Here is a 26,940-nt window from a genome sequence, read left to right on the forward strand (position 1 = left end):
CTTTTTAAGCGTAATATTGATATGAAAAATATTAAAATAATTTATTATTTTTTTAAAATGTTAGATTTTAAATTTTTTAACTCTTTTAGGTGAGAAATAATAATTTTGAAAAAATAATAAATATTGAAAAGGTGATTGATATTTTTAAAATATATTTAATTACAAAATAATAAAATCGCTTTGATTTATATCATTCTGCAAATCAAAGTGATGCATTGAGGTGTTTTATTATTTTAATATATATTTTTATCTCATTTAAATTTAATTGTCTATTTTCAAGTAATATTAGTTAAAAAAAATACTAGAAACTGAGTTTAATTGGACATGTTAATATCAATGCTCAAGATTAAGACACATAAACTGCTATTTATTGTGTTAGGCTAATTTTACTATTTATCTAAGAGACATTTTAATCATTTTGTATTATTATTATTATTATTTATATTAAGAGTATTTATGTGATAGTATTTGGTGGAGATAGATACTTATAGTTTTATCTACTAGATAAACTAATATTGGGTATACTTATTTTTAAAAAGTTTATTTAGAGGAGGACTCTACTCTACATATATTTATATAAATTTCTTCTAAAGGGAGGAGGAAAGGTATCTCCTATCTACTCTCTGTATTTGTTTACCATTATTTTCTTTACAGTTATTCTATAAACATTTTAGTTTAGTATTCGTTACTTTTTTTAAGTTCTAAGGAGCTTTTTAATAAGTGGAGGGTAAGGACCAATCATCTTTCTATTTGAAAAAATTATGAATCTAGAGGGAACTTTTACTTTATTATTTTATGTCTTTCTATTTAACATTATAATCATTGGGTTAGACTAGTTTTCGTAAGTCTTTAATTTAATTTTTACTCTTATATGAACCTTGTTATTTATTGATTTGATAAATGATTTCTTTACCTTCATATTTTTATTAGTTTCAGTTATTATTATTAGTTGATTATCATATTAATTTAATAATTATTATTATTATAAAAATATTTAAATTGAATGTATTAGAAACACTATATTTGCTTCAATCTATGTTGGTGAAAGAAACTTTAGTTGCATAGTTAGTTTGAGTAATTAAAGGAAAATGCATATTACCATCTTATTCATTAGATCTAAACTTAAAATAAAATAAGAAAATTACTAAATAAATGACTACGCTAAATACTATATTTAGCATATAGTTTTCATACATCATATCATTACATATTTACTTTATAATTTATTTAATTTACTTTATGAATACTATTCTCTCAAAAGTTCGGGTTTAGGATATTTAAATTTATTTTTATTATTTTGTGCTGATAATTAATCTATACAATAAGTGGTGAATTTAGTTTTTTTACTATAAAAACGGCTTGTGTAATTACAAATAGTAACTTACAAACATCAATAGAGGCATTTAAAGATTTGCGTTCCGGAATAGTTTCACCCATTGTTTTAATGAATTGAAATGTTTGAGTTATAGAAAATGGTATAGGTAGGAAGACTTTTGGTAGGAGGAGGGATTTTCACAGCTGTTGCCTGGAAGTGAGTCCAGTTTATAGTGGCCCATGGAAGTCAAATTGTTGATAAGCATCCTACTGAAAAAGTTTGTTACCGTTTACCAAACCCCAACTTTGTAATTAATTATAATTAATTAAGCATTCAAAATTATTGTTAAAGCCTAGTAATCAACATTCAACTTTTTTATGTGCCTTGTTGAAAGGAAACACCATCTTCCCAAGTAAATCCTAGTCAACTAACCCATTTTCTTTTTTATTTTTTTACCTCTGCTTTTTCTATTTTCTTTCTTCATCATCTTTCCTATACCAAGTTGATTTTTGTGAACCTTATTTTCCTATTCAATGTCAATTAGGGATGGATCATCTCCTACTCTTAAAGTATTGTCCCTTTTTAATTTTATAATTTTAAAATATTATAATGCTGAAATCATATTAACTCTTAATAAATATGGAACATAACAGTACTATATATGTCCTTCGATTCAAGCTTTATATAGACTTAGTTAATTGATAACTAGTCAAAAAATGATTAATTATCAATAATGATTTCTAATTTATTTGATTTTTAATATTGATGAGATTTTTGATAAGGGCTCTAATAATAAAATAAAAAAGATTTGAATTATGACTTTTTTGCCTTGGCTTATAAATACAAAACATTGTCATGTTTGTACTTTAGAAACCTACCCTTTTTTTTTTTTCTTTTTCACTTCTTCTTCAACCCTTTAAACACTGAAATTCATAAAATTTATTGTAACTTTAGATACTTTATATTGGTTTAAATTTATAAATAATAATAATAATAATATTTATTAGTCAAAACTCTATTTATAAGAAAGAAACCACATTGGAATGAGAAGTCAGTAATCAAAATAGCACTCACTTTTCTTCCACCTTAAATTCTTTATGTGTAATTTGTGAAGAGAGAGAGCTCTCGGATTGTCAATGGGGAAGAACAACACAGCATCAATATGATTGTTTTAGTTGTTGAATGCTTTAGCTGATTGAGTCTGTGTAAAATCTACAATTGCCTGTACTCTGAATCTTTAGTCGGAAAAGAGATGGACAAAGAATGTACAATGGGTCAATTTGTCTCTTTAAACTTATGCTAAATTATTAAATACATCAAATTTAAAATTTTTCAGCAAATAGTCTAATAAATTTATGTTCGAAGATCAAATACATCAAATTTAAATTTTTTCAATAAATAGTCAATTAAGTTTATATTCAATGATCAAATATATTCAATTTAAATTTTTTCAACAAATAATCTTTAAATTTTATGTCTAAATATTAAATATATCCAATTTAAACTATTAAAAAAGTGAAATAATATTAGACTTTAAGGTTTTAATGAATTATAAAAACTAAAAATAATATTCATTAATTTACTTATATAACATCAATGACGCACTGTATACAAGAGTGTATTTGGAAAATTTTAAAATTTAGATCTAATTAATCAAAAATTACAAGTATTAAATAAATTAAAATTTATTTTATTTAACAAATAATCCTATCATTTTTTATTTTTGGACCAATTAAATTTAAATTTTAAATCTTTTCAATAGCGTGTCATTAGATATCAATAAATTAATGAAATAAATATTACTTTTAAATTGATATAATTGATCGTTGCACATAAGTTTAATTTGTTAAAAAATTTTAATTGGATGTATTTAACTTTTAAATTTGAAAAGTTTAAATTGAATGCATTTAATTCTTAAATATAAAAACTATTTGCTAAAAGAAATTAAATTATTTAGTCTTGGATATAAATTCAGGGGCCAAATTGACCCTGAATGGAATTGGAAGGCACCGATTTGACACATATGTTTCCCTATTATTCCTCTTGTTTTCCATGAGTTTTCGGGATATTAGTTTTTTTTGCCACGAGTTTCAGGAAGAAGAGCGGACACCAAAAGTCTGTTTATTATTATTATTATTTCTGAAAGATATTTAAGATATGCCTCCCACATGTCTCTACCTTCCAACCTTTATGACCTCGTGATTAATGATTGATTAGTACTAATAAAAATTTTAATTTATAAACGACGTCGGTATAGAATTTCCCTTCATCACAATTATTTGAAAAAGAAAAGACAAAAAAGAAAAAGAAAAAAGAAGCAAAACTCCTGTACTTAGTTCATTAAAATTTAGCTCCACAAACGCACATCCAAATGTAAGTAAGCTGAATGAATGAATCTCAAACAAAAAATAAAAAAAATAAAAAATATCAAACATGTTATGAAGCTGAAGGAAAAGAAAAGAAAAGAAAAACATACAAGGGTAATTATGCATGCTATGAACCAATAGATAAATTAGGTAATTCCTAAGCACTTTCGTTTTGGGATAGCCGTGAAGTCTTCTTCCAAATTAAGCTATTCAATGAACTACAACAATAAATCTCGAGACAAGTATTTGAGGAAGCTTTTCAGAAAAGCACCAAACTGGTACTGAAATGCTAGATCCTGCAACTAGCATCACACTGTCAAGTTTTCTTGGATTGTAAATTACCCTGACGTGCTCACAAGGCAGCCCCGTTATAGCTACTTTCTTTATTAGGATGCCAAAGTAATCTGCGATTCTGAGCTGGAGGGGCTAATCCTGGAATATCCCGAATGTCTTTGTTGTTTGGGTTCACAAGCTGAAAAATTAATATAAAACAAATATTAGTAATAGGTGTTTCCAGCTATAATACAAACAGCAATTGTTTGTATGCCATAGCCAGCTTCTCATCAGGTGTTGGGCAAAATGGCGCTTGAACTAAAGATATAAAAAAACTCAACATGCCTACTTGAACATGAACACATAATTTTTCTAGAGCATGAAGATATCCATTAGAATTGGTGAGCTTGACAAAGGCTTTTTGATGATTATCTCCTGTCAACTACTAGATTAAAGAATTTGATAAGAACCAATTTATAAAGGACGGAACCATTTGGGCTAATCCAGATCATTTGATTTGCAGATGAAAGACAAGATTTAACAGAGCACCAGTCTGAAAGAATATAATTCCCCAAATCAATCTACCTAATCAGCTCATATGGATCATTACCCTCAACTAAATTCCAAGTTCTGGTGCTGCTAAATCACTCTTCAGTGGTTCAACCTGACACCCCAACTTACTATCTAGTCTGTGGCAAACAAGTTTGAACCATCTCAATCACTCTTCAGTGGTTCACCCTGGCACCCCAACTTGCTAGCTAGTCTGTGGCAAACAAGTTTGAACCATCTCAATCACCCTTCTCTCAACCTATTTTAGGGGTAATTCTTCCACATTAAATGCACTTGTGTTGTATACTGTCAATACCTGCAATTTCCACCGGTCCATCTTAACAATCCTTATCTCTGTCATAGCAAACATGTTTCTTTACCATCCAGAGCACAATGACATATATAATTGCTGCCAAAATGCAGCGTTATGGAACTCTCTTCAACTTGGCTAGAAGTTTACAGCTGCTGCTGGCATATCTTCACTTCACTCATGTTTTAGTGTTATGATTTAAATCTTCCTTGCTCTCGCTGTCCCTTTGTACGAGAGCACTATGGATTTGAAGTTTGGGCTTCTGGGGAGCAATCTCTACACGTTTCAACACTTTGGAAGCCAAGAAATAGGTGTTTCGTCCACCAAAATTTGATTTCATAAGGTGATGCTCCATTGATTATAGCTCACGCATTGAAATGTGGGTTCTTGGGACCAACTTCTACATTTAACCACTGGTAGCTAAGATATAGGTGTTTCCTGCTCTGGAATTTGATTTGATAAGGTGATACAACAGAACATGGAACATAATCCGCGGATTCGAAGAAAACCAGAATCAGAAGCTGCTATTTCAATTAACAGATAAGAACCAGATCTGCAGATGTATGCTTTACAGTAAAGGCTAGATGGTAGGTTTCACGGATATAACATGGCAGTAAGAGTTATACAGTGCTTTGTGCTCCTACATTGATGCTAAGGATTCCCAGTTTCTATAATCCTTATGGTTTCTTAAATTGACAGACATGGAAACTAACTTGAAGCAGCAGTTCTAATCTGTCTCGATAAAAGAAGTCCAAGAATGCAATTCATGCAAACTGAATCACAATCATGAGTTCAGGAAAATGAAGGTTAGGGTTGCTTAGACTTGGCATGTTCAAACAAGCCTCTGCTGTCCTTGGACAGCATAGGTACACCATAGTTTAAAAAGAATGTAATCATCCATTATAAATCACGAAATAAAAAACATTACAATTACCTATTTTACTATTTCTATTAAGCATCACAAAAGGCATTGCTTTCAAAATACTAAAACATAGTCTCAAAGTGCTAGTTGCACCACGATAATTTATAGAGAGAGGCAAATGCAGTCATACCTTCACAATAATGATAGCTATGACCCCTGCGACAATAAGGAACAGCATCGCCATGATGCATTTGTCAGTTGCAACCTGAAGGCAATTATTCAAGTAAGCAACAAGAAGTAAGAACTACAACTACGTTGAATATGAGAGAGAAAAAGAAGTGGATATTTTAGAAATTGACCTGCCTACCAATTTCCTTGACCAGTTGAGAAGCTTTCTTGATTGAAAAATGGATAGAGTCAAGCTCATTAACAATTCTACTCATTTGTTCAGTCTGCACATGAAAATGCTCTTAGCTTCCAGGCCATTCCATAAACAAAAATTTTACTCTTTCTTTCCATGGAAGGACTTCCAAATTCTCACACTATATATGCCACTATGTCAAATTTGTATGATGCTTAAGTACCTGAGCCTTAAGAGCTGCTGCAGTGTCTGTTCCTACGTTGATGGTCTCTTGAACAATCTAGCATAAACAGCAAGTTAAATTTACTAAAGTTAACAACCAAATTTAGCAACAGGAAAGGTTGCTCTATGATTTCTTCTTCTTCGCTCTTTTTTATTTTCTTTACCATTGTCTTTTCTTTCTTTTCCTTTTTCTGTGCATTTAAGTTGAGAGTGAATGAGTTAAATGGTTTCTCTTTGTATCTACAAAAGTCCCAAATCTAGGTAGTATGAAAGTTTTTTGGCCTTCTTCAAATACAAACCTTTTTACCCCTCTCAATTGCTTGATCTGTCTCGTCCATCATCTGATTTCCATTATCCATTAACTGCTGGTTTGTCATAGCTGCAAGAGATTTATCTTGTCTTAGAAATACTCCAAATGAAGATCAAGACACCTAGTACCTATTCACTCCCATCATACCAATGCTTATTTCATTAAATACAGGGTGAGATTCTGAACTATGCAACCAACCACAGAATGAATTAAGTAATCAGAACATTGAAAGAAGCAAGAAATGCCTCATATCACACAATGCGTTGAGCATATGAAGCAAATTTATAACAGTTATAGAAACGACGCAGGTTCCATCATGCCAGGATGATACTGATTTTCAGGCCACCATTTCTATCCTCAGTACTGTCACATTTGAAAATCAAAATTCGAAGAAATTTATTCATAAATCCTAAGTATTAAGGTTGACAGCAAAAGGAATTCTAAGTGTAATAGAAAGTACAATGCTTTAACTTATTGAATTACTAGGATCATATCATAACTGGTAAAATTTATGTTTATTATAAATTCTGCACCACTTAGTTTACAAAATTGATGCGAGCAAATACTGAATTACTTAGTTTTGTCTCTCTGTCTTTTTCTCTCTCTAAATCCATGTTAACCCTGCTGTCTCTCTTATATTTCAACCTATCTTGAGCTCAATTCAGTAGAAATTCTAGGCATTTACCAAAAATAAGAAATTGTTTTCCATTTAAATCAATAATGAAACTGTTACCTCCCTAACTCCCACTTATTCCAACAAAGTGTGAGCTCAATTCTATTGAAATTCTAAATGCAGTCATATATAATAAATCAAACAAAAGAAATGATTTGCAATTGAAAACTACAGTAGAATTGTTTCAAATATGATGAATCACTTGTGCACTTGCATCCGAACATGCTGTAAAAAGGAGTAGTTTCAGGAAATAGGTCTACATGTACCTTGAAATCTATTGCTTCTGCTAATATTAGTGAATATTTAGTCATGCATATAAAGTTTTTTCCTTGGTCTCCCATTTCATAAGAACTCAGAACTAGATATTATTTCTTTAATGAAACAGAAGTAAAGCAGATTCATCAATTTGTGCTTCTTTATAATGATAAATAAAAATTTCTTTGTTCCTTCAAAGTAGGAGCACAGCAATCATTAGTACAAGTTAGTTTGATCTAGTAGAAGAAATGCCTTGAGCACCATGACAGCACAAAAAATCTCTCTAACATGTCACAACTCCTTCATTTATAATGATACGACTCCAAATAGATATCATATTAAATAAAGGATCCACATTGCTTAGTGAAGCAGGAAAACAACAGCATCCTGCCTTAAATTCCCACAGCAGATGGCTATGGGCATAGCAAAATAATTACTCTTTTCAAACAGACAAAATCAAGAAATGAAAGAATTCTAATAAAATACTAGCTTGCCAAAAATATTTCAAAATTTGAAAACGACATCTCAGTTCTATCAGTAATTCAGGAACTCCTGAGAAAGAATTTGCCTGCCTGACTCTAGTTCACAACTTGCTACTAATGTGCATTCATATGCATATACTGTAACCCATAAGCACATCAAACTGACAAATACTTCTAGCTCTAAAATTATTTAAACAATTAGAGGATACTGCATGGTGATGACACACAACAAACAAGATGATGTAAAGCAAAGAGATAGAAAAGAGGATGCGGACAAGGGAAACACGTAAAGGAGACCAAAAAGAAAAGGAAAATGAAACTGAAGAATACTAGAGAAAGCAAATAGGACAGAAAAGAGGAGTATGATGAAAACTCTACTAGTACTCTCAGTCAACTCAATTCTCATGTTTGCTCCCAAATGACATAGGCACAAAAGTCTAGGAAAAGGCCATAACTTACATGAAGCTAGCAACACATTTTCTTCATTTAACTCTTCACCAGGCCCATCAAAAAGATCAACTCTCTTGTTGTTTTCTAAATTGGCTGCATATCTGTATCAGCATCATAATAATGCTAAAGTCAATTTTATAAGCAACATATAATATTATTAAGCTATATATGTGATTAAAGAATCTCTTATATTTAGCTCGAAAAAGTCAAATGTTACTCAGGATATCAACTGAGTGCAATATAATAACAACTTCAGCTTAAAGAAATAAGCTTCTTTACCTGGAAATCAAAATAATTCAGGAAGGAAATATAACTTAAATAAATTTCAATATTCATCAATCAGTCTAAGTGGAAACTAAGAGGAGCCTAACATTTACATCAATATCATCAATTGAGAATCAGATAATCATGTTCTATTTGGGTACTGAGTACAATTTTATACCATTCTCCTTGATTGTTATTTTATGTTGGGATAAATGCAACCAACCTAAGCTTCCAGTACAGGCTTTTTGATTCTTCCAGTCTCTGTTTCTGTCTCTCGATTTTTCATTGCTAATCAATGGCAATTCAAACTTTTGTAGGTGACAATGGATTAGATTTTTTATAGACTTGAGGGCAGACCAACATTTCAACAACGGCATTAAACAAGAAAATTCTATTAGTAATTTGGTAGAAAGGCCCCAAAGCTATTTAAAATTCATTGAAAGCAAGCAATGCCATAAGTGATGCCTCCACAAAGATTTCACTATGAGAAATAAAGTGAGAGAAGAGGAAACAATTTTCTTTTGTAAATGTTTCAAAAAATGATTCTAGAATCCAATTGAATCGAAAATATGAACCAAGGTAGTCAAAAAGGCCTGAAAAACTATCCTAAATAAAATTTTAGAACAAGAAGTTCTTGCCTTTGCCTGGTTCATCACAAGGAAAAGAAAACGAGAAAAAGTTAAGACTACAAGTAAAAAACCAGCAAGAAAATAGAAAGTAAGAGGAAAACAAATACTGAATATAAACAATCAGATTCTTCTATCTGCATAAGTCTATCTATTGGTACCATACTGAAATAGAAGTACTAATTTCTGAGAAGAGAAAAACTTACTGCTTTTTAAGAGCAACATATGAATTCAGCTCTTTAATCTGCATCAAGAAGTGAACAACTTTCAGAAAACTATAACATATAAAGGAACAACAAAACAAATTATGCAACAAGAAAATTATCTCTAAATAAAAACTAAAAGAAAATCAAAGCCCAGTGCCCACCATTGATTGCTTTTTTTCATTCAGCATTCTGTTTGTGTTTGGGTCATTTCTATTCTCCAAATCCTTCACTTCTCTGTCAAAATCTTTGATAAGCCTGGAGAACAAGACAGCAAGGGATGACAAAAGGCATTACTAATAATTAAGGGATGAAAATAGAATAGATAAAAGATATATAACAATTCAGCATGGAAATTTTTTTATGGAATATACACTAGAGTAGCAGAACAATATTGAAATATAGTAAACCAAATAATTAAGAACTAAACCTTTATATTAAAAATAGAAACTAAGAGCATATTTTGGTAGAACATTTGAATGTGATGCAAAAGTGCAATGCCACAGTCCCTTGATCTAGCAAACATTAACTGAGTTCTTAGGGTTTGATACGGCCTCATTAATTCATAACCAAAATCCTAGTACGAAATATGGAAGATTATTAAAGAACTTACAGTTGTATGCATATGAATTAACTATAAAGTTGACAAACAGGAACCCATAATAAGGGAATGCTAACAAATAGCTTATGTCTTCAGTAGCAGCCTCTGATCCATCAAAGCACAGCACCTAATTCTAAGTAACTCACTAGAAGTCACATGACAAGTATCACGCATTAAATTTTTTTCCTTATGGGTTAGAGTGTGAAATACACGGTAGAAACAGTTGAAGTAAAGGTCAGCTGCCTTAGACTTCACGGAAACTTTTCCAGTTCTACCATAGACAGGGGTAAGCACTCTTCTTAGATTGAGACTCCAAAATTATTTTTCCACTAGAAACTTAGTCTTTCAATCTAGACATGTACGTAAGAACCTCATTTCTGTTACTTATTTTGATTCTGTCTAAAATGCTTTGCCAAGGATTCCTATAAGCCAGCACAAAACGATGACATGTTCCGAATGATTGAATACATGTATGGTTAAGCCATATAGCTCAAGGTAATGTTCAAGTGTGGAGAAGAACAATAAGTGCAACTAAAAGATAAAGATAAAAGAAAAGTAACGCCAAATAACATACCTCTTACAATCCTTCATCTTCCCAGTAAGCTCTTCCAATTGCCGACTCTGCCTATTAACATCCTTAATCTTCTCCAACTTCTGAAACCCATTTCTGCAAAGATATAACCACACATTACATTTCACCATAGTTACCAAAAAATTACTAATACATTAGCTGTCAAATTTTAATTTTTAAACCCTAAATGAATCTAAAATTTTAACAAGTCATAATTCGGAATAGTATTATGGTTCTTTAAAGACACATTCATCAATAAGCTAAACCTATAAAACTATGAACAAATGAAGCAACGCGTCAAACATCAAAATTACCAAAAAAGGAAAAGAAGAGTAAAAGTAAAACATAATCTTACGATAAAGCTCGGAAAATGTCAGCTATCTGGCCATCGATCTGACCTAGTTCTTCGCTTACTGCTGATATGGGATCCATCTTTATAATTTAATCGCTAAATATCTAAAAATATAACCGAGCACGAACCAATTCTATTCAACGATAAATGTAGGTCAAAACAACGCGATCTAGAAGAACATAAAATGCAGATTCCACGATCTGAATCCGGACAGGTAGAGAATTCATACACCGAATGTTACATCGATTTGCATTTTTACCCCAAAATGCGAGGGATTTGAATTAAATCCCAAATTTTTTTATATACAATGGATACGGATTAAAAATGCTTAATTAGATCCGTGCAATGCAGGTTCTGAGGTGATTGAAATATTGCTGATCGAGGAGACCAGAATCGAAGGATTTACAATGTCTCCCGATCTATTTAAGAATTTTTTATATAGAAAAACAAAAAAAAAAATGTTTATATTAAATACCAACAGCAATGGTTCATCGTGATAAACAGACAATGTTCGATTTTTTCTTTTTAGTTAAGGAAAGAAAGAAAAAAAAAAAAGAAGTTTCTTCATTGTGGAGTTTTTTTGGAAGGGGGTTTTGGTTTGGCTCTGAAATTGGAAGGTTTAAAAAAGGAGCAGCGATTTCTTTGGCCGTTTAAACCGCTAATTAGGGACGGTGGAGCCCACCCACCCGCTCACTTTGTTATAATATTTTTGCTCTTCTGCCCGTATTGATATTAGCTGGCACCACTAATATCATTTAATAGAAGAAAAATGGATAATGTCTATTTGAATTCGTTAATAGTAAATAGTGTAATCTAATTTGTCTCATCAGCATTGCAATTGCTTCCGTAGAATATAATAAGAAATACATTTAGACAATTTATTTATTTATGAATATATAATGTTATTCCAGATGGTAAATATAGCTATTTCCTAATAAAAACTTTTGAAGGCAAGCTTGTTCAAACGATTAATATATTTTAACATATTTTTCTACTATTTTAAAGAGTATTATGTTACAATTTTTAACATTTTAACTATAATTTTTAGTTATTTTATATTCCTATGAAACCAATATTATGAGAATAGAAATATTAAAAAATCTAATAAGAAATTAAGATTATAAAGAATAATTTGGAGAGAAAAATAGAACTATTAAATACTTAAAATTTATAATTAAGGTGTTTTATATTGTATTACAATATGTGAAAAAAGATAGATTGTCTTATCAATTAAAGAATTATTTTTTAATTATAATATTTATATTTATTTATACCTTTCATCTTAAATATATTTCAACAAAATTATTTTGATATGATTTCATTTCAAGTAAAAAATTTAGTTAATTGAAAATTAATTTTTAGGTTAAATTTTCTATAATTTAGTAAATTAAACTATAGCATAAAATATTTTTACTTTTATATATAAAGTAAAAAGTTGTTACTGAATTATATACTTAAAATATATAAAATACTAAATCAACAAAAAATTTAAAAAATAAATGAATTAATCTAATATTGAATCAAGTTATAACACAATAATTTAATTTGATTCGATTTATATTATTAAAATATTTAGTTTATTTAATTTTATGAGATATTCTTATTTATTTAATTTTATATAAATGCTATGAATATAAAAAAATTTAAGAGTTCAAACTATAGAAGATTATTAAATCATATAAAAAAAGAAAATAAATTTTTATTTATAAATAATTTATCGTCATCAAAACTAATAAGTGCTTAAAAATTTTAAAAAGATATATCATGTTTACATATTCAATAAATGACTCAATATAATATATATAAATATATAATTAGTTAGTTAGTTATATAGTCAATTAATTTTTTCAGTATTTTCACTAAAATTTTCAAGTATGATACTATTAATTTTAATTTTAATGATTTTAAGTTATGTTATATATATTAAGAATGGCAACAAGTAGGGTACCCACCCATTTAAGGATATCCAAACCCGAACTTGATTAAAATACATATATCTAAATCCGTCCTAACCCCGTTTAAAAGATTATCTTTGTTACCCGAATCCGTTCCAAACCCGAATAAAAATACCTGTATACCATTCTAACACGATTAAAATTCGTTTAAATTAAATAATTATTAAATATATTTATAAATATTTAAATGAGTAGTGGGTATTTATCCATTTATATAAATATCTAAATAGTTAAACGAGTATCTGTTTATCAAACCGTTTCCAGTAATTAAAATTTGAAATGTATTAAATCAATGCAAAAGAAATTATAAAAATTAATTAAATTTATATATTAACATTAAATATTAAATATACTAATATAATTTAAACATAAATTTAGTAAAATTTAAAATAATGTCATGAATAATAAAAATAAAATAATGTCTGTAAAATTAAATCCGAACTCAGTACGGATAGTAAAATTAAATTCCAAACCTGCTATTATTACTCGAATTCGTCCTATTAGAATTAGATTGGATCGGGTACTGAAAAATATCCACCCGGTTATTATCTCTAATAGTTGTTGTTAATCAAAGGACTTAAGTGATATAGATCTTACAAAATTAGATTATACGTGGCTAAAATAAATATAAAGGTTCGACGTAACAAATGGGGGAAATTTTAAGGGCATATTTGGACCTTATCCCAATAATAAATACCCTGCAGCACTTGGTTAATAACGTGCTAGCCATTGAATTCTTTTGACACAATTTATTACTAGCATTTAAAAGATCCTTTCTTTTTTCTTTTCCAATGTTTTTTAATTAATAAAGCGGAAAAACTCAAGAACTGGTATAAAACTGAGAAAATAATTAAAATAGAATTATATTTTTAAATAAAAACCCTTTTCCATCTCTAACTGATTAATATATTTTAAAATTATAAACAATATTTATTTTCCAATATTTATCCATTTAAAAGATCCATTTTAAAATTATAACAAAAACTTAAAATATTCAAATTATAGAAAAATAAAACTAAATTTTCTATTTCTTCAAAAATGCATCTTCATCTTTTAATTCATTAATGGAGTAGCTTGTTTTATTTATGTAAAGATTAATGTAAAAAAAATAGATCTTTTTAATTTAATGATGTTTTTATTTTTATTTAAATTTAATAAAAATTATAATATTAAAATTAATAGAATAGCAATTTAACAATGAATAAAGATACTTTTGTTAATTAGTGAAAATATTTTTATAAATTTTTTTGGAACTGTTGGAAAAGAAATAAATAATTGTGCCCGAGAGTAATAATTCTAAAGAAGGCCAGGTCAAATTGGGTATTGAAAAAGTACATCTAGGGACACTCTGATATTATTATTTTATTTATAAACTAAATTAAAAAAAAGCACAAAAACTAGTACAGTACTCCGGGTACAGTGGTACAGTTTAAAGTAAACTGAAACTCTTTAGTCTTCAGAAGTCAAAAAAATACCAAAGGACAAGACTTCCTCCTCTTCCTTGGCGCCCTTTTACCTGCCCTATCTGGACAGGTACCCATCTCTTTTTCTCTGTTTCTTTTATCAGTATCACCTGTCCACCATTAATGCATGGATTATATTCCTCGCCGACTACTCAATTCTTGGTTTTTCTTGTTTCTTGCAAGGAAAGGTTGGAGCTTTTCTTTCGCGGGTTCTCTTGTGTCTTGTTAGGAAAAAGATTGGAGCTTTTTTTTTTTGGTTGAAGTGATAAGAGAAGGATGGAATATACATTGCCAGTAGCGAAAAGAACTCGTAGCTGTACAGCAGCACAATGGCGTGAGAGATGGAAAAAGGAAAGGAATGGAAAAGAAGTTAGCAGTAATGCCACTTATTCGACAAGTTTTAGCGGGTTTAGACAAGTTAATGAGGGTAAGAGTTCCAGTGAATCTTGTCGAAAAGATAATCGAGATGGGTATGGCTGTGATTATAGTGAAGGGAAGGAGGTTTCCGTGTCAGCTAGCTTTGGTGGGTATAGAAAAGTAGAAGGGGAAAAGATAGTGGAGAGGAAGAAGACGGCTACTACTGCTTGTTCAAAGGGTAATGGGAGAGGGAATTTAGGTTGGGACGATGATAGTAATGACGAGATTGATTTGGGTGGTTCTAATTTTGAATCTGATGGTGTAGAAAGTTTGGGGAGCGAGGATGTTGAGAAGAAAGGTTGTAAGAAAAGTGGGAGCATGGAGGTGGAAGAAAGCTGTAGTGGGCGCAAATCATCATCTAATGGGGAGAAGGATAATGATGATGATGAGATTGTGGAGATTTCAGATAGTGAAAGTGAGGAAATTCTGGTTGTTGAGAGCGAAGAGAGTGAAGAGGATAATAATGATTCAGATGGTGAGTATGATGAAGAGGCAACATCTTCTGACTGTTCTTTTGATTTTCAGGAGTCGAGTAGTGGGGATGAGGAGGAAGAAAACGAGGGGGTTTCGGATTATAGGGGGAAAGGAGAAAAGGTTGAGCTTGGATTGAAAAGGAAAAAGAGGTCCGGAATGGATTTAAATGGTTCTGATGATAGCAAATTTGATGTTATTGATGATGATAAATATTTCTGTTCCGTTTCAAAACGGACAAGATCACGATATCCTTCAAAATCTAATGATAAGAGAATTGACTTTGGATCCAGTAGCTGTCCTTTGAGTGTTGAGGAGGATGATCTTAATGATTTTGAAGGCAGTGGTGATAATGGTGGTGATGATGAAACGTCCGGCCCTGATCAGAAAGCTAAGTCAAGAAAAGGGAAACTCAAATCTAAGAAAAAGAAAGGTGATAAGCATGTGCAGGAAATCTGTGGGGGGCAGCACACTAAAAAGAGAATTCGTGCCTATGATGATGATGAAGTTGTCAAGATTCTTGGAAATTCCATATTTGACAAGGAAACTGTGCTTTTGGAAGTGATTAATGAGCAGGTCAAGCCGAGTCTTCCATTGAAATACACATTTGGAACTGAAGAATCAACTCCAATAGAGAAATCAGAAGAAGAAAAGGAATTGGACAATCTTTGGGCTGAAATGGCCCTTGCCCTTTGTGCAAATGATGTCACAGAGGTCCTCGTTTGTTTTCTTATTTGGTTGTTTATAATAGATATTACGCCTATATAGAGAATTCTAGTGGAAGAAACAAGATAAAATCATTGAGACCCCTATAGTTTTCATATTTTAGTATGATTTCTGAAGGATACATGCTTGATTGCGTTAAGTTCGAAAAAGTATTTATATTTATGGTCAGAATTGAAGTAATTTCCAACCATGATGATTGCACAACCGACTAAACTTCTACAATAAATGAAATATTCCTGTTAATAAGACTCTGGCATAAAATTTTGAAATTAGTGTGAAATATAAAAGGCAATTGTATCTATGAAACTAGGTTCCATTCATCTTTTTGGGTGCTTTTAGTTCTCACTTTACTCATTTGCATCTGGGGTTTGTTCTATTTTTTTATCTGTTAGCTTTACATATGTGTTATAGAGTCCAGTTCTTCTGTCATTTTGTATTTTACGTTTTACAAATTGGCACCTCTATTAAATTGAAAGCATTGTTTTTTCAATGTTGATCAGCAGGGCAAAAGCGAAGCTGATGTTTGTCCTGAAGTTGAACTTGATACTGCTGCCCTTTGTCACCGAGGGAATCACCAATTTATTCTTGATGAAGAGATTGGAATCAAATGCAGATTTTGCTCTTTTGTAGATCTGGAGATCAAATATTATACTGCACCCTTTGTCAGCTTCAATATCTTAAACTACTCATCTTTAGTTCATGTTTATTAGTTCACCCTGTCATAATTGTTTATTCAAGTGTTTTTATTTGCTGTTTATTGCATTAATATTGTCTGCAATAGTAATGGAATTTCTCAATCAAACAAAGGTGAGCCATGTCACCTGGAAAAAGAAAAGAAGAAATCCCATTGGCAGCCTTCTAGTAACCTAATTGTCTTACCTGAGATTCAATTGTATAGTATAAGCTAGTTTAGTAACTGAATTTTAATTATATTGTCTTGTGTGAAATTCAAGACTAAGACTTGGTATTATCTGTTGCAGGGTAAACAGCCATGGGGAAATTCAGAAAGGAGAGATGGTAATGGAGAAAAACTTGACATCTTTGAGGAGCTTCACATTCAAGATTCTGATGATGACTCAAAGCATGGGTATGATTCTTGCACTCATGCGCAAGGCACAGTGTGGGGCATCATTCCTGGTATTGGAAGGGATCTCCATGAACATCAACGTGAGGGTTTTGAATTTCTATGGAAAAACATAGCTGGAGGGATTTATCTGGATAAGTTGAAAGAGCGGACCCGTTTTGATGGTGGGAGTGGATGCATAATATCACATGCCCCTGGGACAGGGAAAACCCGTCTGGCTATAGTCTTTCTTCAGTCCTACATGAAATTGTATCCAGAGTGTAGACCATTGATTATTACCCCCAGCACACTGCTGCTTTCCTGGGAAGCAGAATTCAAGAAGTGGAAGTTTGACATTCCATTTCACAACTTGAACACACAAAAGTTCTGTGGCAGGGAAAATGCAGCTGCTTTGAGGCTTATTAAATCTGGACAGCACAGTATAAATTCTGTCCGTATGGTGAAGTTATATTCCTGGAAAAAGGATAAGAGTGTCCTTGGCATTAGCTATAAACTTTTTGAAGAGCTTGTCAGAGAAGACAAGAAGAGAAGCAAGACACAGCAGAAGTCGGAAGATGACATGCGCAATGCCCTTCTTCAACTTCCTGGTCTTTTAGTGCTTGATGAAGGACACACCCCACGCAATGACAATAGTCTTGTCTTTAAGGCATTATCTAGAATTCGAACAGATAAGCGCATTATTCTCTCGGGAACCCCTTTCCAAAATAACTTCACTGAGCTTTTCAATACGCTTTTGTTGGTGAGGCCAAAATTTGCAGATTCGTTATTGTACAACTGCAATGAATCTTTTGGCAAGAAAAGACGTGGGCGGAAGACAAATGGAGCAAGAGGAACTTGGGCATCTCTGACAGGTTCCATTGCCAAAGATGGCAATGACAGATTTAAAGCTGAGAAGTTGGAGGAGGTAAGAGCAATGATCAAGCCCTTTGTGCATGTATATAGGGGCAATATACTACAGCAGAGACTTCCTGGCTTGAGAGATGCTATGGTTATTCTGCAACCAGTCCAATTGCAGAAGAGTCTCCTTGATAAAGTTCAAGGAACAGGCAATTTCCATTCGGAATATTTGGTATCTCTGGTTTCTCTGCATCCTTCTTCTCTGTTGCTGCTTAAAAAAATTTCTAATTTGGAAAAATTTGCTGAACGTAGTGTGCTAGAAAAGCATAAATTGAATCCAGAAATGGGAGCTAAGACAAAATTTCTTATGGAAATTATCCTGCTTAGTGAGGCCATGAAGGAAAGGGTATTGGTCTTCAGCCAGTATCTTGATCCATTGAAATTGATAGCCATGCAGCTTGAATCTAGGTTCCATTGGATCCAAGGGAAGGAAATATTACATATGCATGGAAAACTTGACATGGGCGAGCGCCAATCACTGATTAAGGATTTCAATGACAGGAAGAGTGAAGCAAAAGTGATGCTTGCATCAACAAAGGCTTGTTCTGAAGGGATAAATCTTGTTGGTGCTTCAAGGGTCGTTCTACTTGATGTTGTGTGGAATCCATCAGTCGTAAGGCAAGCTATAAGCCGGGCATATAGGCTTGGGCAGGAGAAAGTTGTATACATTTATCATCTCATCGCATCAGAAACATTGGAAGAGGATAAATACTGTCGGCAAGCTGAAAAAGAGCGGTTGTCAGAGTTGGTGTTCGACTCTTCAGACAGGGCCTCTAGTCCACAGAAAATATCACCCAAGGTATCAGATGGTGAGGAGGATAGAATCTTGGAAGAGATAGTTCAGCGCAAGAATTTGAGAGACATTCTGAAGAAGATAGTTTACCAACCCAAAGATGTAATTGCGGAAGACTTTGGCTTCCTCAATCTGTAAGTAACATGCTGGGAGCTGCTGCTGGTAATTTTTCATCCTTTTGAAGCTGAAACACTGATCTGTTTTGGTCCAAAAGTCTAGTGACTATTGGAAGTGTTGGCCAATACTCAAAATTACGTAAATCAGTACATTACAGATATAGTGCGAGAAGGTAGGCTTCATTGTTCTTATTTTCTGAGATATCCCAGTTCTTGGCTTAGGCGACAGTTTGGAATATATCATTCTTTTTGTTGATCAATGGAATATATCAATTAACTCATGCAGATGTAGATACATCTATCTGGTGGAACCAGTTATTGACGACTTCTTTTTTACCTTATAACATATTTTTTCTTTTTTGTTACTGCTGCTGCTTGGTGTTAAAAAATACTTGAACTTGCAACTTCTATTCTTTCTTTTTCTTTTCCCTTTTCTACCCTTTCCAATTTCAAATAAGTCTCAATTTGGATGTGAATGAATTAAAGTGATATTATGCCTATTATTAGCAAAATTCACGCTGGCAAAGTTTGGAACCCTACAATGCTACAACGTAGAACAATGAAGCAGTTTAGAACTGCGAACGTAAACAACCCTAAATATAGACATAAACGTGCCACTAGTCTAAATAAGAATTTCTCTATATACAGATTGCTACTAATCATGTAATTTTCAATTTGACCAAATAATTCATATTTTACTTGTTAAATAAGATATATATCAAAAAAATAGAACGTGCGATCTCATATGCTCAAATTACAAATACATCTGAAAAAATCTTGCATGTCAAAATGAGTAAAGAATTTAAAATGTCTACCTTTTAATTTCATGAATTTAGCCTGATGCATGACGTTCATAAATCTTAGGCACCTTAGTAAAGAAAGATTATACATCCAAATCATATTCAGCCATATTAATATATATCTTCACTTATTTTCCGATACTAGTAATTAGAAAGAATCTCTTCTTTAATTAAAAAATTTATATTACTTATATTACCAATTGATGAATATAGGCATCACATAAAAGAATCAAATAATAAAACTACAAAACACACACAAAAAAAAAAAAAAAAAGAAAAGGAAAAGAATTGATCTAATCCTGGGCCATGAATAGAGATATTCAAGTAGATGAATAGACCAGGGCCCATTTGAATCCGGGCCTTGCTTCATTAACCCTTTTTCTGAGTCCATTTACCTATAAAAGCCAGGTTAAAGAAACCCTAGGGTTTCTCATTAGCTCAATCCTTCAGTTTGCAGCTGTTTCTCGCTCCACTGCCAGAGATCCGTCAAGCTAATAACAATGGTAACCTTTATTTGTTAAATTTGTTGTTTTGGTTTTTGGTTTTGTTAATCAAAGTTTGTTTCTTACATAGTAATTGGTTTTCTTTATTTTCTGTGATTATATGTTAATTCTTCAAGGAACATATTATTTTTGATATTTATGGAGATGCTCGATAGATTTTGTCACTTTAATTTTTCTTGATTGTGCATGCTTATCTAATTTAAATTAGGCGAGTCTAAATGAACAAATTGAATTCGGTTCAGGTTATCTAAAATGTATGAAAAAGGTAAAGTAACAAAAAATGAGGTCTTGCTGGAGTCTCGTTTCAAGAAAACCCACGAGTCCTAGGAATGATTGGGTATAAATAATGGGATTATCCGATTCGAGCCTGGGATTTGTATGACCAACAATATTATAAGACTTGGTTTTCATTTTCCTTCGTCACATTATTGCCTCTTACTGGATTTGTATATTTTTCACTTAAATACGAGGTTCTTTAATGACCTTAACAGTCAATTCTTATTGTCCTTCCTTGCTCTTGTAATTAGGAGATTTGCATTCTTTTTATTTTGTATCTAAGAATTTGTGAATTTTAGGATCTTATATGTGGTGCTATTGTGATTTCTATGGTTTTGATTCTACTTGTGGATCTTCTTATATTGATGTTCATTTCTTTTGCTGTCATATGCAGACCAAGCGTACAAAGAAGGCTGGTATTGTTGGAAAATATGGTAGGTATCTTTCTTGTTAAATAGGTCTTTTCTTGCAACTTTGCAGAATGTTTATGAATGGTTCATTATTCATTTAGATTCTTGTCTAAATGAGCAACTGCATGCGCACTAAATAATCTGAATTCGTATCTTCTGTAGACATGTATAGCTGATATAGCATAAAATTTGGGTAATGGTTTTAATTGGGTGCTTTCAAAAGCTTGACTAGTGCTGTGATAATATGCCTTTAATTGCAATAGGAGGCTAGTTGACTTTTGATGTCTTGAACATTAAACTATTCTTCACTTTGAGTTAATTCAGTAGAATGATTAAATTTGGCAACATATAAAAATTCCATATATGATGTTTGCTTTGGAGTTCATCATTCCTGGACTGGAAAACTTCTCTGATATTTTGATTTGATGGTTAATGGAGTTACCTGTCATGGTTCTTGAATTGAAAATTTTTCGGATAATTCTATTTAGGTACCCGTTATGGTGCCAGTTTGAGGAAGCAAATTAAGAAGATGGAGGTTAGTCAGCACAGCAAATTTTTCTGTGAATTTTGTGGGAAGGTAAGCCATATGTAAATATTAATTAATATCATTTGGGTTAATATCATTTCTCTCTTTTAAATGTGCCACACGCTGTTATGATCTTGCAGTATGCTGTGAAGAGGAAGGCTGTTGGAATTTGGGGCTGCAAGGACTGCGGGAAAGTCAAAGCAGGCGGTGCCTACACTTTGAAGTAATTTCATTCTCCTGTTTATCTTTTCTTTTTTTAAGTAATTCTGTTTGACAATGGCTGGCCTTTGTTATCTTAATCTGTCTAACGCTAAGACTAACTACTGGTGTTTTTGTTCTGACAGCACTGCCAGTGCTGTGACTGTGAGGAGCACAATCAGAAGGCTGAGGGAACAAACCGAGAGCTGAGCATTATTATTGGGGTCATTTTACTTGTCTGTGCTGTCGCTTTAGCTAGACTACTTCAAAATGTTTGAGGATGTTACATCTACTTTTTTTTCAAGTAGTATACAGTTTTAACTTTTGATGATTTGCTATTTAGTTGTTTATGTGATGTTTTTTTCCTCTTAAAAAATGACATATTTGCTGTGCAAAATATCAATTTTAGCAATTGGAGGTTGCAATCTTAGCTTTTGCCAACAATGAATAGAGTTTTTAGAATGTTCTTCTGTAATTTACGAGGGAAGTTAATTAATTTAAGTGGAAAAACGATATCTAGATGTGGTTTAATCATATTCTTAGGAATTGGCAATGGAGTTATTGATAGAATTCAAATAAAGCCCAGATGCATAATTGACACAGGGAATGGAGTGGCAGAATTGGATGCTTTCTGTCTTCTCTTGCATTGCATAAAGCCTAGAATACTAGCAACAATTGCTGCATCATTTCGTGGAGGGAATACAAATAACCAAGTACATTTACAAGAGGCTACTGGATTGGCAAACCCTTATCTAAATTTGTGCACCATGTTGTCACTCGAATAGAAACATTTGCACATCACTCGACCCTCACTCTAAAAACTTCTTACTCATGTTATGTACATATTAATTGGCAAAAAGAAGGTTCGGACCCTTCTTGCTCCTCAATCAGCCATCTCTGTGGCTGAATGTGGTTCCAAGCGGGTAACTTGTGATTCCTTGCAACAATATAGAAACAGTAATACAGCACTGAAAAGAGGTTTAAACACCTTGGACCTTGGTCAATTTATAAGACATGACTGCAAAGTCTGCAATAGCTTTCCTTGCTGAATGCAAGACTAAACAAAGGGAGTTGGTGCACCATCATTGCTGTTATGATACATTTGTACTTGGACAGCCTTTACTGCTGCAACTCTGGAAGCATTAGCTGCTTTGTTAGCTGCTGCCACAGTTTTGTTTATCCTATCATCTACCTTTGCAACACCATATGCTTTCTCAGCAGCACGCCGTGCTTCCTGCTCATAGCACAGTAATTAATTAATCGGATTAGTTCATATTTCATCATAATTTATGTCATTTATGCTCTTCCATCATTTGACTAATCAATTCTATCAGTAGACTCAGTTGGAAAAGTTCCAATAAATATAAACAGAGCATCAGGTAGAATAAGATTAAAAAAGAAAGGCACCTATAACTTAATGTGCATCTGGCTATAACTCATTGAACAAGCAGCTGTGCAAAGCCATTGTCCTTAACCGCACAAACATATAACAGCTGTGCAGTACATTCTAAAGACAGTTACAAAGGAAAGCCAGAAGCTCAGCTGACAATTTAATTGAAATACATAAACTTCTCTTTGAGGAATCCTTGATTTCCCACAACAAATAATACAGCATTTTGGCTGGTCCTTGTCTACACTAGAAACAGAGTTTAACAACCCTTTCATATATTCCTATCATATCTTGAGCAGAATTTTTGAAGTCGAGCTGAGCTTGATTTATCCAACACCTTGTTTGTATACAATAAGCTCAAGTGATATTGCTATGTTTCCTGACGCAGTGGAAGATTAGAATGGGATGATTAACCTTGGAATATTAAAAATAATCAGGGTTTAACCTCTGAATTCAAATTTAAATTGAAATCAGAAAATACAACCTAAAACTCTCCACTGGAATCCTATCTATACTAGTATAAGTCCTAATCCAGGACTGGAAACTGATCCTACCAGTTAAATATTCATCTAATTAAAGAAGAATTCTATATAAAGATGGAAAAGAAACCTAAACTCATAAAGTCCTCAACCAACGGAAATAGGAAAAGTGAACAAAATTGTAATCTAAGTGGATGCTTCTGCAGCATTTTCAAAGTTATATTTTTCATATAATCCACTTTTCATTCAATTAAATTTTTTTTAAAGATAACATGGATTTACAAGTCTGAACATGCAGTTACCTGGACAGCATTAAGAACTTTGGAATGGCTAACAGCATACAGAGATTTGGAAAGGCTATCCTGTAAGACAGGGACATCAAGAACACCATTTTGCCAGTGACCAGATTGTGCTTCCCCATTTCTGAAAGTGTACATACCAAGTCCTTGCCTCCTTCCCTCATGCCATGCTCCTTCATATTGATGCCCATTTCCAAACTGATAAACTCCAAAACCATGCATCTTATCTGCAAAATATTCCCCAGCATATGTGTCCCCGTTTCTGCAAACCAGACAACAAATTATTCAGATCACTAATTTCAAATGCAAATTACAAATAGAATCACTTGAAGATTGCTACTGGACTTTAAGTCATCCCTACAACTGTTTGGAAACTCTTATCTTCCATTATAAACTTACAATCGATTTCCACATAAAGGTATAACTTAGTCACTATGTTATGCTTCATTCTCCATTTAAAAACCGTTTAGGGAAAAGTAATTCTAACATAGAATACATGCACCCATGTAACCTAGATTCTACAGAATTGTATGATATAATTAAATCAATCAATTTAAAACGGAAAATATAGGGTCAATTTAGTATGGAAAATCTAGGGTCAAATATCTTGATGTGATGTTTCAGTGTTAGTTTAGGATGTTTATGTTAAAGATATATACTTGACATTTAGTTGTATTTAAAACCACATGCTATTCTCAAATGCCATAACTTTTAGGTATAATGTGTGGCATCCAACTACAGAACTTTGAGAAGATCACTTCTCAAACTGCATGAATGGATGCTGATGGCCACTTGTAACGTCCAAAACCAAACCCCATTATTTTAGGCTCTAAATAATGAACTTCAACCCAAAAGGACAGGGGGAGGGGGGACAGCTCAGAGAGAATATCCAAAGCAATTCAGATAAGAGACAATTTATTCTCTGGCAGGACTACAAGCACGGCTTAGAAGGAGAGACAGAGTAAACAAACAAAGAAGAATCATCTTCACTTGTAAATCAACAGGAACCCATTACATCCTTGCTGACATTTCCAAGTGTGAATTATAAGTCAATAAAAAAACAATTAGAGTACTTGGTCTTACAAAGATGAATAAAGATATCCAAAGAAAATCCGAACTAAATTCTTACTGGCTGAATATTCATCATTGACTAATATCAGAAACCCTCAAATCCTAAGAAGTATTTCGGCTTTGCTAAGTGAAGGCCAACTGTTGTTGGGAATAAGAAAAGGACTCTCTAAACATTACAATGATAAATATAAACTCCTTCATGGATTTATAAGATCCCATCACATACGGAAACTTAATGTGGCCATCCAAATACAGATAAGGCATTGTCAAGCATGATTAAGAAAAATGCAACTTAAAGCAGGACATCATCCTAAACAGAAAAGAAATAAGAAAAAAAATCCAACAATTAATTAAAATTAAGAAAAGAAAATAAATAGAATGCAAAAAAAGAAAAAAAAAAAAAGGTCAGAACTTTACCTGAAATGGTAATGACCAAACCCATGCTTGACACCCCATTTGAATTCCCCAACATACCGACTCCCATCCTCACAAGTATGAATCCCACTTCCATGACACTGTCCATTAGACCATTCCCCAGCATAAACATCACCAGCATAAAATCTATAAACTCCAATTCCATGCCGTAGGCCCTGCCTATATTGGCCTCTATATCGGCTCCCTTTAGCCCAAGTTTCAACCCCATAACCATCATACTTGTCATCAATCCAATCACCCTCATATCTCCCACTCATATAATAGTAATAAACCCCACTACCTGAACACCTTCCTTTATGAATTTCACCCTCATAGACATCGCCATTGCTATAAATTTGAACCCAAGACCCTGAATTTGGTATCTTTTCTGTTTCTCGATTAGATCCAATTGACCATATTACAGGTGTTGATACTTTTGAAGGTAATCCAGTTGAATTAAGCTTATTAGGCAAACAACGAGATACAAGTAAGCGAATAGAAGGCAAGCGAGGGATTGCAAGATTAAGAGAAATCAAAAGGGTAGTTAAAAAAGCAAGAATTGAGAGCAAATTTAAGATAAAAAAAGAGCGAGGATTGGATAAAAAGAAATAAAGAGAAGGCAAGGAAATAAAGACTAAAACTTTTAAATGCACACAAAGCAAACGGGCATGGCTAAAATGGAAAATGAATTTATAAGCAAGAGCTCTTATTGAAAATGGAGTGTGGAAACACTTGGGTTTTGTAGTAAAATCGGATCGGTGAATAGGGAAAGAAGATAGCGAAGGAGAATGAGAAAGAGCAGTAGTCATAATTGAAGAAGTTCTTTTGTGGGGTGTTGAGAAAAATGGTTTTTGTGAAGTTGTTGATTGATGATTGGAAATAGGTTGTTCATGTTCATGGTCATGGTGATAGTGAAAGCGAGGTGGTTGGTGGGTTGGTTGTGGCGGTGGGAATGGGATTGGGAGATGGGTCAGGTTTTGAAATTGGTTTTTCTGTGGGTAAGAGTATGATTGAGTTTGGGTATGAATATGCTGCTGTTGTAGATGATGGTCATCAAGGACTGGAGAGATGGGTGTGTTTTTGCCTCTATTTCTGCTGCCTCCAATTTGGTTCGTGATCTGGGTTTCTAGCACTGATGATTTCTTGGAAGAATTTACATTCATAAATGCACAAGAAAGCATAAACCTTTATTATTTTTGTTTGGGTTTGTAAACTTATTGTGTCAAGGAACAATGGATTTAATGGATGGAATTGAAGTTGTGTTGGTGTAGTTTAAATGAAAACAGTGTTCAAGTTGGTGTTGATGGTTTTGATGTCTGGTTTCTTTGCTGTGTGTTTTTGGAAGCGAATGGAATGGAATATGAAGATGCCAATCAAACTAACTATTCGGACGTAGACCTGATCATTGAAAACCTCTTCTTGTGATATGCAATTTTCTTTTCTTTTTTTCTTTTCTTTTTTTATATATAAAATATATTTTTCTGATTTTTTAGACATTTTATTTTATATAATATAATTTACATTTATATGAAAAATTATTTATCCTTACAAGAGAGAAGTATATAAGTTTTATTATTTACTTTGTACTGAAAACATTTTATGTAATG

At 32.4% G+C, this 26,940-nt stretch overlaps 4 protein-coding genes across 8 annotated transcripts; 2 read left to right on the forward strand and 2 right to left on the reverse strand.

The window, feature by feature from the left end:
- Window positions 1–3,629: 3,629 nt before the first annotated feature.
- On the reverse strand, window positions 3,630–11,672 carry LOC8276064 (novel plant SNARE 11). The gene is made up of 10 exons (XM_002517463.4): window positions 11,049–11,672; window positions 10,697–10,789; window positions 9,686–9,779; window positions 9,525–9,562; window positions 8,438–8,529; window positions 6,558–6,637; window positions 6,260–6,316; window positions 6,035–6,127; window positions 5,866–5,940; window positions 3,630–4,153 (listed from the first exon to the last, which is right to left on the reverse strand). Exons 1-10 carry the CDS (start codon window positions 11,123–11,125, stop codon window positions 4,034–4,036), a joined length of 819 nt encoding a protein of 272 aa, XP_002517509.1. The 5' UTR covers window positions 11,126–11,672; the 3' UTR covers window positions 3,630–4,033.
- A 2,611-nt stretch (window positions 11,673–14,283) lies between these two features.
- Window positions 14,284–19,332, forward strand: LOC8276063 (SNF2 domain-containing protein CLASSY 3). 3 transcript variants are annotated; one of them, XM_048373929.1, is made up of 4 exons: window positions 14,284–14,533; window positions 14,652–16,065; window positions 16,578–16,739; window positions 17,058–19,332. In XM_048373929.1, the coding sequence occupies exons 2-4, from the start codon at window positions 14,740–14,742 to the stop codon at window positions 18,987–18,989; spliced, it is 3,420 nt and encodes a 1,139-aa protein (XP_048229886.1). In that variant the 5' UTR covers window positions 14,284–14,533; window positions 14,652–14,739; the 3' UTR covers window positions 18,990–19,332. The 3 variants fall into 3 exon arrangements, with proteins under 3 accessions (XP_048229886.1, XP_025012786.2, XP_048229887.1); XM_025157018.2 differs by having other exon boundaries at window positions 14,284–16,065; window positions 16,581–16,739; XM_048373930.1 differs by lacking the exon at window positions 16,578–16,739 and having other exon boundaries at window positions 14,284–16,065.
- Window positions 19,333–20,138: 806 nt separating this feature from the next.
- On the forward strand, window positions 20,139–22,077 carry LOC8276062 (60S ribosomal protein L37a). The gene is made up of 5 exons (XM_015718184.2): window positions 20,139–20,270; window positions 20,941–20,980; window positions 21,445–21,533; window positions 21,623–21,705; window positions 21,827–22,077. Exons 1-5 carry the CDS (start codon window positions 20,268–20,270, stop codon window positions 21,888–21,890), a joined length of 279 nt encoding a protein of 92 aa, XP_015573670.1. The 5' UTR covers window positions 20,139–20,267; the 3' UTR covers window positions 21,891–22,077.
- A 210-nt stretch (window positions 22,078–22,287) lies between these two features.
- On the reverse strand, window positions 22,288–26,940 carry LOC8276061. Of its 3 annotated transcripts, none has more exons than XM_015718181.3 (3): window positions 25,337–26,906; window positions 23,852–24,110; window positions 22,288–22,914 (listed from the first exon to the last, which is right to left on the reverse strand). In XM_015718181.3, exons 1-3 carry the CDS (start codon window positions 26,512–26,514, stop codon window positions 22,738–22,740), a joined length of 1,614 nt encoding a protein of 537 aa, XP_015573667.1. In that variant the 5' UTR covers window positions 26,515–26,906; the 3' UTR covers window positions 22,288–22,737. The 3 variants fall into 3 exon arrangements, with proteins under 3 accessions (XP_015573667.1, XP_048229888.1, XP_015573668.1); XM_048373931.1 differs by lacking the exon at window positions 22,288–22,914 and adding an exon at window positions 23,071–23,484 and having other exon boundaries at window positions 25,337–26,940; XM_015718182.3 differs by lacking the exon at window positions 22,288–22,914 and adding an exon at window positions 23,071–23,449 and having other exon boundaries at window positions 25,337–26,934.

Source organism: Ricinus communis, chromosome 5 (genome assembly GCF_019578655.1).
Source record: "Ricinus communis isolate WT05 ecotype wild-type chromosome 5, ASM1957865v1, whole genome shotgun sequence".
Taxonomy (NCBI): Eukaryota; Viridiplantae; Streptophyta; class Magnoliopsida; order Malpighiales; family Euphorbiaceae; genus Ricinus; species Ricinus communis.

What these genes read in the sequence shown, in the direction of transcription:
- LOC8276062 (XM_015718184.2), top strand. An exon ending in TGGTATTGTTGGAAAATATG is followed by an intron (nt 20,981 to 21,444) that starts GTAGGTATCTTT and finishes AATTCTATTTAG; the next exon opens with GTACCCGTTATGGTGCCAGT. An exon ending in TCTGTGAATTTTGTGGGAAG is followed by an intron (nt 21,534 to 21,622) that starts GTAAGCCATATG and finishes ATGATCTTGCAG; the next exon opens with TATGCTGTGAAGAGGAAGGC.
- LOC8276064 (XM_002517463.4), bottom strand. Translation starts at nt 11,125, where the DNA reads ATGGATCCCATATCAGCAGTAAGCGAAGAACTAGGTCAGATCGATGGC. An exon ending in CAATTGAGAGGGGTAAAAAG is followed by an intron (nt 6,317 to 6,557) that starts GTTTGTATTTGA and finishes TGTTTATGCTAG; the next exon opens with ATTGTTCAAGAGACCATCAA. An exon ending in TCAAGGAAATTGGTAGGCAG is followed by an intron (nt 5,941 to 6,034) that starts GTCAATTTCTAA and finishes AATTGCCTTCAG; the next exon opens with GTTGCAACTGACAAATGCAT.
- LOC8276061 (XM_015718181.3), bottom strand. Translation starts at nt 26,514, where the DNA reads ATGCTTTCTTGTGCATTTATGAATGTAAATTCTTCCAAGAAATCATCA. An exon ending in TTTGGTCATTACCATTTCAG is followed by an intron (nt 24,111 to 25,336) that starts GTAAAGTTCTGA and finishes TCTGGTTTGCAG; the next exon opens with AAACGGGGACACATATGCTG. An exon ending in AAGTTCTTAATGCTGTCCAG is followed by an intron (nt 22,915 to 23,851) that starts GTAACTGCATGT and finishes TGCTATGAGCAG; the next exon opens with GAAGCACGGCGTGCTGCTGA.
- LOC8276063 (XM_048373929.1), top strand. Translation starts at nt 14,740, where the DNA reads ATGGAATATACATTGCCAGTAGCGAAAAGAACTCGTAGCTGTACAGCA. An exon ending in GTGCAAATGATGTCACAGAG is followed by an intron (nt 16,066 to 16,577) that starts GTCCTCGTTTGT and finishes AATGTTGATCAG; the next exon opens with CAGGGCAAAAGCGAAGCTGA. An exon ending in AATATTATACTGCACCCTTT is followed by an intron (nt 16,740 to 17,057) that starts GTCAGCTTCAAT and finishes TATCTGTTGCAG; the next exon opens with GGTAAACAGCCATGGGGAAA.